Source organism: Garra rufa, chromosome 13 (genome assembly GCF_049309525.1).
Source record: "Garra rufa chromosome 13, GarRuf1.0, whole genome shotgun sequence".
Taxonomy (NCBI): Eukaryota; Metazoa; Chordata; class Actinopteri; order Cypriniformes; family Cyprinidae; genus Garra; species Garra rufa.
Window position 1 is genome coordinate 7,697,097 of NC_133373.1, and position 16,891 is coordinate 7,713,987.

At 33.8% G+C, this 16,891-nt stretch overlaps 1 protein-coding gene across 1 annotated transcript in view; it reads right to left on the minus strand.

Annotated features, from left to right (window-relative positions):
* The window catches only part of pinx1 (PIN2 (TERF1) interacting telomerase inhibitor 1), a 44,664-nt gene extending 28,060 nt beyond the window's left edge, over positions 1-16,604 (minus strand). Inside the window, exons 1-6 of the mRNA XM_073816883.1 lie at positions 16,576-16,604; positions 16,086-16,195; positions 14,228-14,320; positions 14,040-14,121; positions 12,877-12,960; positions 2,609-2,694 (exon numbers count right to left, since the gene is read on the minus strand). Of these exons, the coding sequence (XP_073672984.1) occupies positions 2,609-2,694; positions 12,877-12,960; positions 14,040-14,121; positions 14,228-14,320; positions 16,086-16,195; positions 16,576-16,594 (474 nt within the window). The 5' untranslated portion in view covers positions 16,595-16,604. The remainder of the gene's footprint in view (positions 1-2,608; positions 2,695-12,876; positions 12,961-14,039; positions 14,122-14,227; positions 14,321-16,085; positions 16,196-16,575) is intronic.
* Positions 16,605-16,891: the final 287 nt, after the last annotated feature.

Here is a 16,891-nt window from a genome sequence, read left to right on the forward strand (position 1 = left end):
GTTTAAAATAAGTAAAAAAATTATTACTGAACGAACAAAAAAAAAAAAAAGGGGGGGGCAAAACCTAGGATATTAGCAAATTTTAAAAATGTAGAATTATAACCAATTAGTATTTGGGGTGAAAGTAATTCGACTTAATATGTCATAAATTAGGGGTGGGCGATTTGGTAAAAATATCATATCACGATTTTTTCAAGAAATATCACGATTCACGATTTTATCACGATTCTTTGTCATGTTGATTTTACTTTTTTACAAGTTGTCTGAGTAGTACAGCCAAATAAATTTTTCTATTTTAAAACCAAAACCTTACAAGGTAACAAAATATAAAATAAAAAGAATGGTAGATATTTAAGCCAAAGTGGGCGAAGACAAAAAAATCTTTGTCATTATTTTCTGTTTTTAAAAAATAAGAACAAAGATAAGCTACATGTTACAAATACACATACTATACAAATAAAACAAACAGTGCTTTAATTTTCAGGTACAGTCCATGTATTTATCAGTAGCATTCAAGAAATTTAATTAACAAATATAAAAATAAAACACTATATACATTATATACATAAATTATACATAGAAGCAACATTTAAAGCAACTGTATTGAAGTTCTTCAGTCAAGAGCAGTGAGCGATTTTCCTTTGTGTTTTGTTTTATTAGTGTATCATCACCCAAAAATGACAATTCTGTCATCATTTACTCACTCTCGCATTTTTTTAAGCATAAAACATGCTGAACATAAAACTTATTTTGAATAATGTGGGTAACCAAACAGTTGCTGGGTCCCCAGTTACTTCCATATATTTTATTTATTTATTTTACGTCAGTTGGGACCAGCTACTGTTACCCACATTCTTCAAAATATCTTCTTTTGTGTTAAGCACAAGAATTTTTTTTATAGAGATTTAGGACATGTGAGTGACAACATTTTTGGGTGTACTGTCCCTTTAATGACAATCGACAGCATGTTTAGCTCTGTCGCAGAGCTGCACGCATCTATACAGGCGCATCTGTTTTTCTCTTAACTGTTTACTTTCACTTTAGACAACCGACTGTGTTTATATGTAATCCTTGCGTGTTTTTGACAGTATAAGCAAATTAAACGCCAAAGATAGCTCAGTTTAGTAATCAGGTGCTGTCTGACAGGCTTTTAGCGCACGTGCTTCAGGTTTACGCGCTCATGAAGCGCATGCCAGAACAGCGCGCGGACCAAATGGCGTTATTTTACCGGCAAGACTTTGAAGCACATTCAAATAATGTACTTTTGTGATCGCGAATATGAATAAGTGCAGTGTCCCGTGAGTGAATGTACAGTATATTAAGACGGAGGCACACTGTAGCGCGATACTACGATATTTATTCAAAAGCAGATCGTGGAGACATTTTAATCGTCCACGATCAAAAATCGTCATATCGCACACCCCTATCATAAATTGATTTTTGTTGTAAATATGCCTGACAAGATTGTTACACTGAATGACATTTTAGTGGGTGTCTTCTGTAAATTAGGGAAAAAATGTATGATATACATTATTTGCTCAGAAAAACAAAAATGCAATTAAATTAAGCAACAACAACAACAACAATTTAAAGCAATATTACACTTATTGTTTTTATGCTTAAACCCTTTTTTGTCTTTGACCCAAAGCCATTTTTTAAACTGTGTATCATAGCATAAATCCAATTTGTTTAAGTACAATATCTCTCCTTTTGTTGTTAATATTATTATTTCTATTTGCATTGTTAATCCTCCATATTAAACTAAATAAAAAAATAAATAAAGAAAAAAAATCTGAGTCAAATTCTTACTTTTAACCAGTCAATTAGACTAAAAGACATTTTTGGGCTGTTTCCAGGCAAATTAAATCTGTATCATCAAAATTCATCTTTGCAATGCAGAGGAAACACAGAAGCTGCATCTGAATGTATGATTTTGATTTAGATGCATTTACACAGTTTAATGCAACTCAGATGGACATGAATTCATTTAACCTGCTGTTACGAATGCTTAATGTTTTGATATTTTAATTTAAACATGACATGTTGAATACTGATTTAAAATTATGTAAAAAATTAAGTTAATTTAAATGTGAAATTAAAACTGCCAGTAGGTGGCAGCAAGTCACTGTTAATAAGCGAGTCATTGCGTTTTTGCGAATTTGTATTGAATTGCAATTCTGCTTCCTTTAATTCAAATTCTAATTGTAATTCTAGATCCTGTTTTTGACATCAATTCAAATGAAGAATTGAATTGGAATTTAGGAGTCATTCTCAATTCAATTCTGAATTGTGCACAAGCCGTGATGATAATGGAACTTTGTGAGATTGCAATGAACTAAGATAATGATTTTTAAGGGAGTCTGTAAATGAGATATTGATTTAATACAACAGTTAAATAAAAAGTTAATTAAGTGACTTACATTCTCTGACTATAACACTATTGCCTCATTTTGCTCTATTTCGTCGTAAAAAAAGGGTCTGAATCAAGTCACAACTGTAAAAAAAAAAAAAAAAAAAAAAAAGGTGAACTATTCCTTTAACTTGAACCTTGTGTATTATTGTAGCAAACTTAGGAGAAAAAAAATTGATGTCAACTTGCACCGCTTACCTCATCTTGGTCTCTTGTCTCTCTTTTTGATCGCTTCCCAAAAATACAAGCTAGGTCTGTTTCGCTGCGACTGGACAGGTCCTTTCCTGTGCAAAAAGGTTAAAAACAAGGAGACTTTTTATAGATCTTTGACATTATTCCACACAATAGAACATTTGTGTAAACATTTTGAGCTCTGCTTCAACGTGAGGGCAGCAGGGTGCTTCAACCAGCAGATGCTTCTGCAAAACCTGTCAAACTAACGTGCACTTAGAAAGACATATTTAAAAGACTTTAGCGATAGTTCCTTTTCGATTTAAAAAGAGCACTGTGTTTATTATGCATTTCACAAACGTCTGGAGAGATGAAAAGGAAATGTTTCCGGTCGCAACCTGTTGACAAATGGATATTTTTCTAGTGGCGTTGGACTGTGTAAACTATTGATTTAAATGGATAAGGGTCACCGGACGGTTTTGAACTCCTGCCGAGAGGAAAGGTTTAGAGGTAAAAGAGGGCATATTGCGCGGTCGCAGGGGATGAAACGGCTGAGGAAAAACAAACGGTGCAGGGGCGGCCCCACCTCACACCTCCCGTTTTCCAGCAGCTCAAAGGCTCCAGGAGTGCCTGGGCGCCCGTCTCAGCCGCGAGTCCTGTTCGTACAGCTGCATCCTCTTCCTACAAGCAGCTCCTGATAACACTCGCTTATTTATTGCTCTAGGGTCTTTTTCAGCGTGGCTTTCAAAGGGGAGACCTTGCCTTCAAGTAACCAAGGTATCCTGTAAGCAGTCTAAACAAAAGGCCAAGCCGAACAAGCTTTCCACTGATCACAGTGGACAACAAGTGGAGCCCAAAAATGACCTTTTTACTTTTGGAAAAGAGATCTATCAACTAACAAAGGGTTAGTTTTGGGTGTAACTACAAATGCCACTAAAATCCTTCAGAGGATTAACTCAGCTAAAATTGAACATTTTCAATCATGTCCTGATCGCTTTTGTTTTTTCCATATAACTGCGAAGAATGGGGACTGGAGATTTCAAGATTCAAAAATGCACAAGTACCATAAATGCATTATGAAAACCTGTTCGTATGATTATGTTATATATTCTAGATATTCAAACGTCAAATCACAGCTGTGTAAGATCAGACTGAAGGTTAAGTCACTGAAAATCCCATCTAGTAAGCTGTTAATCACTGTGACTGAATTATTGAATCAGTGAGGTGAACTCAAGAACTGGATCAGTCTGGTTTCTGATAAATCACATAAATTGAACTCAAACTGGATAAGTCAGATTCTTGCTGAATCAAAGGAATCAGTGAGTTGAAGTCAATAACTGGTTCAGTCAGATTTGAGTTGAAACAGAGAATCTGTGAGTTGAACTCAAGAACTGGACTAGTCAGATTTGTAATGAATCACAGAATCGGTATGATGAACTCAAGAACTAGATCTGTCTGATACCTGTTGAATAAAAGAATCAATGCGTTAAACTTAAGAACCGGATCAGCCTGATTTGTGTTGAATCAAAGAATTAATGAGTTTAACTCAAGTCAGATTTGAGTAGAATCAGAATCAGTGAGTTGAACTCGAGAACCGTATCAGTCAGATTTGTGTTGAACCAAAGAATCAGCGAGTTGAACTCAAGAACTGGATCAGTCTGGTTTCTGATAAATCACATAAATTGAACTCAAACTGGATAAGTCAGATTCTTGCTGAATCAAAGGAATCAGTGAGTCTAAGTCAATAACTGGTTCAGTCAGATTTGAGTTGAAACAGAGAATCTGTGAGTTGAACTCAAGAACTGGACTAGTCAGATTTGTAATGAATCACAGAATCGGTATGATGAACTCAAGAACTAGATCTGTCTGATACCTGTTGAATAAAAGAATCAATGCGTTAAACTCAAGAACCGGATCAGCCTGATTTGTGTTGAATCAAAGAATTAATGAGTTTAACTCAAGTCAGATTTGAGTAGAATCAGAATCAGTGAGTTGAACTCAAGAACTGGATTAGTCTGATTTGTGTTGAATCAAAGAATTAATGAGTTTAACTCAAGTCAGATTTGAGTTGAATCAGAATCAGTGAGTTGAACTCAAGAACTGGATTAGTCTGATTTGTGTTGAATCAGAGAATCAGTGAGTTAAACTCAAGAACTGGATCAGTCAGACTCATATCAAAAAAAAAAAAAAGAATCAGTGAGTTGACCTCAAGAACCGGATCGGTCAGATTTGTTGAATCAGAGAATCAGTGAACTGAACTCAAGAACTGGATTAGTCAGATGGGTGTTGAATCAGAGAATCAGTGAATTGAACTCAAGAACTGGATCAGTCAGACTCATATTAAATAAAAAAAAAAAGAATCAGTGAGTTGGACTCAAGAACTGGATTAGTCAGATGGGTGTTGAATCAGAGAATCTGTGAGTTGAACTCAATAACTGGATAAGTCAGATGTGTGTTGAATCAAAGAATCGGGGAGTTAAAGTCAAAAACTGGACCAGTCAGATTCACGTTGAATCAAAGAATGAGTCAGTTGAAGTCAAAAACTGGATTAGTCTTATTCATGTTTAATCAAATAATCAGTGAATTGGACTCAAGAACTGGATCAGTCAGACTCATATAAAAAAAAAAAAAAAAAAAAAAAAAGAATCAGCGAGTTGAACTCAAGAACCGGATCGGTCAGGTTTGTGTTGAATCAGAGAATCAGTGAATTGAACTCAAGAACTGGATTAGTCTGATTCATGTTTAATCAAAGAATCAGTGAGCTGGACTCAAGAGCTGGATCAGTCAGACTCATATAAAAAAATAAAAAAAAGACTCAGTGAGTTGAACTCAAGAACCGGAGCGGTCAGATTTGTGTTGAATCAGAGAATCAGTGAATTGAACTCAAGAACTGGATTAGTCTGACTCATGTTTAATCAAAGAATCAGTGAGTTGGACTCAAGAACTGGATCAGTCAGACTCATATTAAATTAAAAAAAAAAGAATCAGTTTTGAATCAAAGAATCAGTCAGTTGAATCAAGAACAAAAAAAGAGAGAATAAAAAATAATAAATAATTCATGTGAATCAGGCATTCATTTTATGTGAATAACAACTTGGTTCTTCAAAAGTTGTATGGATGCTTTAGGTTACTTTTTTTTTTTTTAATCATTTTGGAGCTTGACAGCACTAGTCCTCATTATATTGAAAATAAGACTTAAATATTCTTCAAAGCAAAACATTTTTTTGGGTGAACTACTCCTTTAAAAACATACCTCTATATAGTGTCTGAGAGCCATGGATGAGCCAGTATAGTCTACCGGTGCACATAAGGTTATGAAATCCTGCTGGAAACAAGGTCACTGTTGAGATGGCAACGAATGTGACAGAACTCTGGCCAAACCAGATTAGCAATCACAGAGGCTTTTTCGGATCGACTTGCTAATCTGACAAGCGAAATACTAATTGACTGCCTCATAAGACACCTGGATAAGTTCTAAGCTTTTCAGTTGCAATTAAATAAACAAGGAAAAAGGATTTTCTGGAACAAGAAGTGAAGGTGACAAGAAAAAGATGAAGGGGTGTTCTTTTAACTGGCTGAGCAGGAAATAGTAACGAAGAAAATATTATATGCACTGGTTTGTTTCTCAAACGAAATCAGGTCAATTATTAATGAAGGGGGTCCAAAATTGTTCCGTTCATCTGTGTAACAGCTTGACCCACTCAGTCACTCAGATGATAAAGTGCTCGCAGTTCAACTCGCATCAAGAAATACTGGATCAGTTGATAAATGGGCAGCCAATTAAATCTGGGTTACTGGTTTACGCTGCTCATGTCTGAGATGGGCGCTAGAGACGCTGGTGCCTTTCTCCTGTTCTGAAAGCCATCAATCTTTGAAACAAGCAACCTCTCGGCTACCTCCATCCTGTCTAGTGCAGGGTTTAGTTTGCTTCTGTTCTAAAGGATCAGACCAAAACATCTTAATGAGACTGAGAGCAATATACGAAGTTGCACCATCATTATAATTTCCACTTGATTATCCTGACAAAAGATATTCAGCACCAAGAGAATATGCCAAAAATCATTAGGATATTATGTACATTTCCTACTGTAAAAGTCAAAACTTAATTTTTGATTAGCAATGTGCATTGCTAAGAACTTCATTTGGACAACTTTAAAGGCAGATTTTCTCAATATTTTATATTGTCCTATCCTAACAAACCATACATCAGTAGAAGGCTTATTTATTCAGCTTCCAAATTATGTATAAATCTCAGTTTAAAAAAATACCCTTATGACTGGTTTTGTGGTCCAAGGGTCACATTTGGTGTTAAAACAAGCAAACAAACAATTTTTTTAAAAATTACTTTCTAATAAGGTGTCATTTGTTAACATTAGTCCATGTATTAACTAACATGAACGAACAAACAATTAATTTATTAGACTATTTATTCACTTTTGTTAGTTAATAAAAATACAGTCATTCATTGTTCATTCATGTTCGTTTACAGTGCATTAACTAATGTTAACAACTTGTGATTTTAATAATGCATTAGTAAATGCTGAAATTAACGAAGATTAATAAATGCTGTAGAAGCATTATTCATTCTTAGTTCATGTTAACTAAGGTAGTTAACTAATGAACCTTATTGTAAAGTGTAACCATTTTATTTTCTACAAATAACCCTTTGCTTAGATGAATGGAATACATTTTAATATAATAAAAAAAAAAAAATTGTAATAGACATTAAAATTGTTTTTTTTTGTAAAGATTCGTACAGCAAGATTTAAAAAATCTGGGGACAGTATTTTTTATTTTAAAACGAACTCAATACTTTTATTTAGCAAGGGTGCATTAATTGTTCAAAAGTGACAAAATGCATTAATAATACAAAAGATTTCCATTTTTTTTTTAATTCTGTTCATTTAAACTTAATTTATTAAAGAATCCTAAAAACACATCACAATTTCTACCAAAAAATTAAGCAGCATAACCATTTACAACATTGATCATTAGAATAATAAGAAGAAGAAATGTTTCTTAAGCATATTAAAATGTCTTCTGAATGCTCATGTGACATTAAAGACTGTAATGACTCTTGAAAACTCAACATTGCCACAGGAATAAATTACATTTTAAATTATACTCAAAAAGAAATAATATTATTTCACATTATATTTAATAATAATATTAGTTTTACTGTATTTTGAACTAACAAATGCAGCCTTGGTAAGAATAAGCTTTTAAATAATGACTCTTAAATCTTTACAGTAATGCATGTAGGCATAATTTAATTTTTAAAACACATGTCAAGCATTTAAACACTTTATGATGATGGCACGCTGGTATACAAGAGAGTTTAATGGGTTGCATTTAAGCGTTACATAGAACTAGTTTATCTGTTAGATCAATTAAAGGCATTAACCTGGCAACGGCTTTGGTGAGGCGTAATCAGGAAACGTACAAAGGGTGAGGCCTTGTATGGGTTACAGAGCAACCGATATCAGCAAAAGGTGATCCAATCAACAAAGCCTCCACAGGGGAGATGGGCGGAACTCCGACGCGCTGACAAAACGTGCCAATTGCCATGACAGCAAACTACAAATCTGTTAGCAGTCGTAACAACCAGTGTCACGCGTGTCATCTTAGTTGCACTTTCAGTCTAATTATGGATCAAATTACACACATCACACTTTAAGAGAACAGAGTCTGCTTACGAGAAATCATTATCGAAGAGACATTCAGCAGAATCAAGTATGAATACTTTTAGCGTTAACCTCTAAATTAGCGGTGGGCGATATGACAAAAATATTATATCCCGATTTTTTCAAGTTCAGTGATTTTTCTTTGTGATTTATTAGCCTCCCATCACCCAAAAATGACAATTCTGTCATCATTTACTCTCAAAATTTTTTTTTTAAACGAAACAAGTTGAACATAAAACTTAATTTGAAGAATGTGGATAACCAAACAGTTGCTTGCTAAGTCCCCAGTTACTTCCATAGTATTTTCCCCCCATTATCAAAGTCAGTGGGGACGTTATTTAACAACGTTATTTACCGGCAAGGCTTTAGAGCGCATGCAAATAATGTACTTTTTTGATAGCCAATAAGTGCAGTGTACTGTAAATTAATCTATGTAGTGTTGTACAGTATATTAAGACGGAGGCACGCTGTAGCACGATTAAGGTTGTGCAATTAATCGAAATTCAGTTTAGATTTCAGCTTCAAACGATTATGAAAATGCATTATTGCTCCCGACTCTGCCCTCTTTCCAGTGGTGCGCTTTGGCTCCTCTATAAAAGCCCAATTTCACATGCAAATCAGTAAAATCATGTAAGGTGACTTGCATAAAATATATGCTTGATTTATTAATGTTTATTTGATGTCTGTTTTCAAAAGCACAAATGAGAATTTGCGCTGTTCTGCGTATGCGTTCAGAGACGGAACAAAACACTGACAAGTAAAGTGAACATTTAGCTTAAGATGCGTATGTAAAATGTAAATTCTTACAGTGAAGACTATGCTGTTTTATTTTACTAGGGCTGCAACTAATCATTATTTTGATAATCTTAGTTGGTCGATTATTTTTCGATTAATCAGCTTAAAAAAATCCAAAAATAAAATTATTTTATTGACAAATCACACTATGCACATTCTGCCCAATGTCCTTCAAACAAATGTGCCAACTGACAGCTATGAAAACACAGTTCTTAATTTAATAGACCACCGGTTGTAATAAATAGAAAAGACAAATATCTGAAGAAAAACACTATTAAGCTCTTGACTATTTTTTTCATAGATAACCTCAATAATAAAGCTAAAAAATGATTTTGGTAATCACCAATACTGTTAGTTTTGAGCAGCAGTGGCACAAACCTTACATAATTTGTTAAACACCTTACATAAATTTGTTTTATTAAATTTGTTAAGCGCTATATATAGTGAACAGTTTAAATCTCTACATTAAAAATGAAAGAATAGCCTAATACAGATAATAAAGATGAATAAAATCAAACTCCATGTTAACCAACAGATAAGAGGAATGTTCTGCGTTTGATATTTATATATCAGATAATTACACGCTGTTATCTCTTTACAGTTCCTACTCTCCATAAATATGTGCACTACATGTTGTCTTTTAAACCTAAATTAACATTCAATGACAGATATTTCAGCACAATGAATGTTTTTGCCCTGAGTATTAATTGTCTCCCTCTCTGTGTTCCGGCTGTCTGACACGCTCATTTAGTAAAGATTTAAACTTAACACAGACTGTCAGAATGGACTTTTATGCAAAAATGGAAATGCTCGTGTGAATTTGTGACATTTACAGATAAGGATATGACCGTAAACTGAAAGTTTTCATGCTGAGGATGCAAACGAATCTGTCAAAGCACCTCACAGGGCAAGCCATTACGCTATTAACTAAAAGTTGAAAATAAAGAATCCTTGGATCACGTAACTCTCCTGCAGCATCTCATTCCGTCTCCTCCACTATTTTTAGATGCATTAGATTAAATCCCCCCCCAATTAATTAGATTTAACCCCCCCCCCCCCCCCAAAAAAAAATCAATTGTATCTTTTTTTTATATTGTATTGCTATCTTTAAATTAATCAATCATATAATGGACCCACTCAGAATCATGTTAAATAATCGTGATTACAATATTGACCAAAATAATCATGATTATGATTTTTGCCATAATTAAAGAGCCTTAAGCATGATACTACGATATTTTTTTGTGGAGACATTTTAATTGTCCACGATCAAAAATCGTCATATCGCACACCCCTACTCTAAACAGTTACATTTTTAGAATATACACCATCAATCATGCCAAGAGCAGGAAAAAAACTTTTACTAATGAGCTTGAGTGATGCTTTTTCACCCCAGGAAGTCACAAAATGTGACTTATGGAGGCAAAGGGCAGCCATAACCAATCAGAGTTGAGCTGAGGTCATGGACACGAGGTTAGTGAGGTGGCCCAATTACCTCAGGGGGTCGTGATGAGGTTGTGTGCGAGATGTCCAGTCCGTCTCATGAGACATAAGACATCCACTGAGAGTACGCTCTTCCTTTTTGTAGTTAAACAAAGCCTTTAAAAACACAGAGACAACGACAACAACAACATTAACATTGTTTTGGATGCGGTGTTATCTGTGGGACTCATCAGGTGCTGATTGAGGCCGTTTTGAGAAGTTAGCGCGCTGGCCAGTGCTCCTCACAGGAAACAGGAAGTCGAGCTTTGGAGCGGTATGCCACGGTGTCCTCTCAGGTGATAAGAGACGACGAGTTTTCCCAACATTCCTGACATTTCTTATAAACATCCATCATGGAAAATGAGACAACGTCTAAAAATACCACCCCTTAGGCATCAAGAACGCAAAACCTGAGGGCAAATAAATTTCCCCACTCATAAAGACCACCAACAAACATTAGGCAGCCCCGCTTTCCATGCTGGGAAGGATGTGAGCCATTCGGCAGGGGTCAACGGTACGTGACAAAACATTCAGGGCGATCGTTCAACTGCCAGATCAAACTCAGGTTAATCGTTTGTGTACATGATAGTCAGAAAACTTGGAGCTTGGTGAAGTGACGCTCTGTACTAGGGGCGGCACGGCCTTCTGGTTACGCTGACCGCAGAGTTTGATCATGCTGATCTTCTGCGGCAGTGACCCGTGAGCTTTTACTACATAAGCCATAGCATACAAAGTTCAGCTACTGAACACAGGAAGTGATGGATGGAGGGGGGGGGGGTTCTTTATAAAGGAAATTGAAAAATAATACAAAAAATTGGCTTGGCTTCATGAATGTTTTTCAAATTAACACGTCATGTAGGTTATTTAAAAAGAAAAAACAACCTTTCACCACTAGACTCAAATAGCCAAACCTGACTACGTAAAGAAAAACTCAAGTGATTTCTTTGTGAAAAGGTCAATCACCCAATGTGCCCACGTATAATAATATAATTAACTATGAACTAAATATCTATTGTTTTTGTTTATTTTACGCAAAACTAAGGAAAAACTATTCTTTCTACAGCCTACAACCCACTATTGGGCTTTGGCAAACTTCCAAGGAGCCTCAAGATGACAAAACAAGCATTCAAGTAAAACAAAACAACTAAAAATGAAGATACTTTTGAGATGATCAAGATCATTTCAATTCACTCACTCAAAAACAGGATTCCCACTGCCTTGAATATTTAAGAAAGCCTAAATTTAAAAGTATGACTTCTAAGCTCTGAAATATTTTTTTGGGTACAAATTGTGAGAAAAACATACAGCACCAGTCAAAAGTTTTTGAACAGGATGATTTTTTTATATTTTTTAAAGAAGGCTAACAAAACCAGCATTTATTTGATCCAAAGTATGGCAAAAACAGTCATTTTAAAAGATTTTTACTATTTAAAAATAACCGTTTTTTCTATTTGAATATATGTTCAAATGTAATTGTGATTTCAAATGTTATTTAAGCATTGCTCCAGTCTTCAGTGTCACATGATTTTTCAGAAATCATTCTAATATGCTGATTTGCTGCTCAAAAAAATTACACATAGTAGAGTAGAATTTTTCCAAGTTTCTTTGATGAATAGAAAGTTCAGAAGAAGAGCATTTATCTGAAATAGAAATCTTCTGTAACATTATAAATGTCTTTATCGTCACTTTTGATCAATTTAAAGCATCCTCGTTAAAAAAAGTATTAATTTCTGTAATTTCTTTCCCAGAAAAAAAAATCCTACTGACTCCAAGCTTTTGAACAGTATAATGTATAAAGTTACAAAAGCTTTTTATTTCAGATAAATCCTGTTCTTTGGATCTTTCTATTCATCAAAGCATCTTGAAAAAGCAAATCAGCATATTAGAATGATTTCTGAAGGACCGTGTGACATTGAAGACTGGAGTAATGATGCTCATAATTTAATTTTGATCACAGGATTAAATTACATTTTAAATATATTTAAACAGAACGCAGTTATTACAAGTGTCAAAACATTTCACAATATTACTGCTTTTGCTGTATTTTGGATGAAATAAATGCAGGCTCGGTGAGCGGAAGAGACTTAAAAAAAAACATTACAAATGTTACTGTTAAAAACCTTTTGACTGGTAGTGTATATTTGAAAAATATTTTTTAAAACTCCAATATGTCACAAAAAAACTGGAAAAGTCATGTGGCCTATTGTAAAAACACTAAGGGGTCTTGCAGTTAAAAGAAGCAAGCAGTTAGATTGTGAACCACTGTTTTACACAAGTTCACAAAATAAAGTTCTGTAGCATACTGGTTAAAAGCTGTGACACTTATTGACTCACCCTTAGTAAATTTCATGTAATGGACCCTTTTCTTGGATGTCTTTGACTTCTCTTCCAAACTAAAACTTTGCTCCAGTGTGGGATCTGAAAGTATATAAAAACAACGTTAAAATAATAAAAATTATAGCCATAAAAAATGTGTTATCACACATAAGGCATTAAACAAGGAAAGAGAGAAGAAAACCATATTGTTCTCAACATGACAATAACCACAGCATGTGTTTCATGTCATTTGAACATCACAATAGCACCACCTAGTGAACACTGGGGAGAAATATGTCAAAGCTGCAATGATTCCCAAGTCCAAAGGTTCAATTGTTCTGCTCTTACTGGTAATTAAAGTGACTTTTTGTGATGTCTAAAGGGCCATTCTACAGAATTGGTCCAAACTGTGGTCCCACAACCAAAAAACACATTTAAAAAGCATTTACTTATCGGTAAACTTAATATGTGACCCTGGACCACAAAACCTGTCATAAGGGTCAATTTTTTGAAATTGAGATGTATACATCGTCTGAAGGCTGAAGTTTCGGTAGTGACGTCTTTATTATTTTGGGTGTTACTCCATAAAAAAAGGAACATTTACTATTCACACAATGTTAGTACAGTTACGCAAATTTTTATATGTTTTAGCAGTGTTTAATTCTGTAATGTGATGTGGTCGCGACCAAAGCATTATTGTCACTACTGAAACATGGGATGTTTTGTCAAAAAATAAAATATACTAAATTATCAACTAAGATGTTATGACAGTGTTTAGTTTAATGTATATTCAAACTAATGAATCCTTAACTTTGAAATCTGATTCATAATACAACAAATCTCATAAAGTACACTTGAAATATTGTTAAAATGTAATTGTTGTTGATTTACCTCTAAAAATTTGTAAAAAATAAAATAACAAAATAAATTTTCAATGTAGACGTAAGCAAAACCTTAACAGGTCAATGTAACCCTTATTAAATTATATATTACCGTGTTATTACCGGTAGTGACAAATTTGGGGGGAGACAAATATTCAAAATACAATATGAGAATTAACGGCACAGATACTTAAAATGTGTACCTTTAATATTACACAATTTGCATACATACTGACTTTCCATCTCTGACTTTGGACCAATTCTGTGGAATGGCCCTAAAATGCTTAAAATCCAGCTTACTGTCAGTGCTGTTCTGTCCATGGCAGTTGTTAAGGTCAGCAAGCAGTTGATTAAAATCATCCTGGTGGGCAATCCAGTTGTCCTAACAACACATAAAAAAACACCATCAAGAAAGATTGATGTGACTAGAAAAAGCACAAAACAGAACACGGCAACTCAAAGCCAAGGAAACCGGAATGGATCTTTACCTCGTGGCTTACTGCAGTGCCCAGACCCAGACTGTTGTTCTTGACCTTAACCTTGATGTGCTCTGTAGCCCCCTGTTCACTCTTGCCAAGACCCTGACACACAAACAAACAAAAAAAAACCCACAATATTATGTATTATATTATGATAATATTACAAGAACAATTACCAATCCATTTCCACATTTTTTTTGTGTTACTGTTTACTGATTTCAACTGATTTTATTCTCATTCTATTCTGAAATGTCAAATGTTAGGCCAACAGGAAAAAATTGCTTTAGTAAATAAATTTAAATGCATATATAGATCTCAGGCACAAAAAAAGTCTTAAGTAGCATGGGTATGTTTGTGGCAAATAGCCAAAAATACATTGTAAGAGTCAAAATGATCGATTTTTCTTTTATGCCAAAAATCATTAGGATATTAAGTAAAGATAATGTTCCATGAAGGCATTTCCTACCATAAAAATCTAATTTTTGATTAGCAATATGCATTGCTAAGAACGTCATTTGGACAACTTTAAAGGTGATTTTCTTAATATTTAGATTTTTTTGCACCCTCAGATTTCATTTTTTCAAATAGTCATATCTCAGCCAAATATTGTCCCATCCTAACAAACATACATTAACGGAAAGCTTATTTATTCAGCTTTCAGATTATGTAAAAATCTTAATTTCAAAAAGTTTACTCTAATGACTGGTTTTGTGGTTTAGGGTCACAAATACTACTGCAATTTAAACAACTTCCCATCTAGCTAGCTAGATCATGTTATCTTGGCAGTAAGTATTTAAAACATTATTGTTTAATATTCAATATTTAATATTTAATAAATTGTTTAATCGTTTAATTTTTTAGGTTGATGTGGCAGCTGTCATGGAAATTGTCATCTAAAGGTACGATATGGCAAGCTGTTTTAGCCTAAAATATACTAAGCGTTACTCGTCGTAAATGCATTTTTACAAGTAACAAATCAATTAGAGAGCTCTATAATCCAGTTTCTACCAATCACAATGCCAATTAGAGAGCTCTTTAAATCAATTCTTACTAGTAACAATTCCAATTACAGAGCTCTACAAATAAATTTTTACTAGTCATATGTCTCCACTGACTTCCATTCATTTTTATTACAGAGCTCTACAACTGAATTTTTACTAGTAAGAATTACAATTAAAGAGCTCTACAAATAATTTTTACTAGTAATAATTCAATTTAGAGAGCTCTCTTAATTTAATTATTACTAGTAAGAACTGAATTAGAGAGCTCTTTAATTCAATTACAGAGCTCTGCAATTAAACATCTTTAATGTATTTTTTACTAGTAAAAATTGAATTGTAGAGCTCTGTAATCGCATTTTTACTAGTAATAATTAAATAAGAGAGCTCTCTAATTGAAATTGAAATTGTTACTAGTAAAAACTGAATTAGAGAGCTCTGTAATTGGAATTATAACTAGTGAAAATTGATTTAGAGAGCTCTCTAATTGTAATTCTTACTAGTAATAATTCAATTGTAGAGCTCTATATCTGTATTAAAAATTAATGGAAGTCAATAAAGACATATGACCAGTAAAAATTAATTTGTAGAGCTCTCTAATTGGAATTGTTACTAGTAAGAATTGAATTAGAGAGCTCTGTAATTGGAAATGTTACATATTAAAAATTAAATCACAGAGCTCTTTAATTGAATTGTTAATAGTAAAAAATGCAATTACGACGAGTAACGCTTAGTATATTTTAGGCTAAAACGGCTTGCCATAGTTCCGAAAGTTTGTGTAACTTTCGAACGCCTTAACTTTGAGCTATAAAACGTATATTCACTACAGAAATTAAACACGTTTTGTTTATATGTGTTGAGTTTGTTACCTTTCCTTTGGACCACCCCATGCGTTCCAGCATTTTCTGTCCGAATTTGGACTCATCGTTGCTCCATGCGCTGTTTCTGGGATCCACAGACCACTTCTGTTTACGACGAGCTAATGAAATATCAAAATAATGATAAGTATCTAACAAACTATACGTATTAAACCACTGCAATGATGGCAAATCTATTTATATGTTACTTTTATGTCAGAAAATATAATTTTAGAAATGTCACAAGGGTGTTGTTTCTATGAGGAACAATTTAAAGCAGAATATATGTGTTTGACAACTCATGATTCGCCTTCTTATAAAAAAGCCACGATGGCTAACGTTAGCCTGCTAGCAAACATGATAAACAACACGAAGGAATGCAAGAAAGTCTTTAACATGGCATATTTATTCAAATCAAATACGCATTCCTAATACAAAATCGACAACTAATGTTTTAAAACTTTGAAACTATGCTAAAATACAATCCAAATTGGAAACTCACGTTCGGCAAGCATGGACATCTTGAGGGGTCCTTGAACACATGGGAGGTTGTCCAATTTGTGCCTGATTCAAATTAATGTATCGCATAAATAAATGTATTCACGTCTGTGAATTAATAATAATTACAGCATTATTATATAATATGCCATTTTTAAAACCCATAAATATATCAAACATGAATTTATATTATTTACACCATCGATACAAGTAATCGGAGGCCTATATGCACTTGTAATTTACATTTTGTAACAGTAGATGGCGTAAGTGGGTTAACTATTTAAAATCATTTAAAATCGAATTGAATTAAATAAATAATT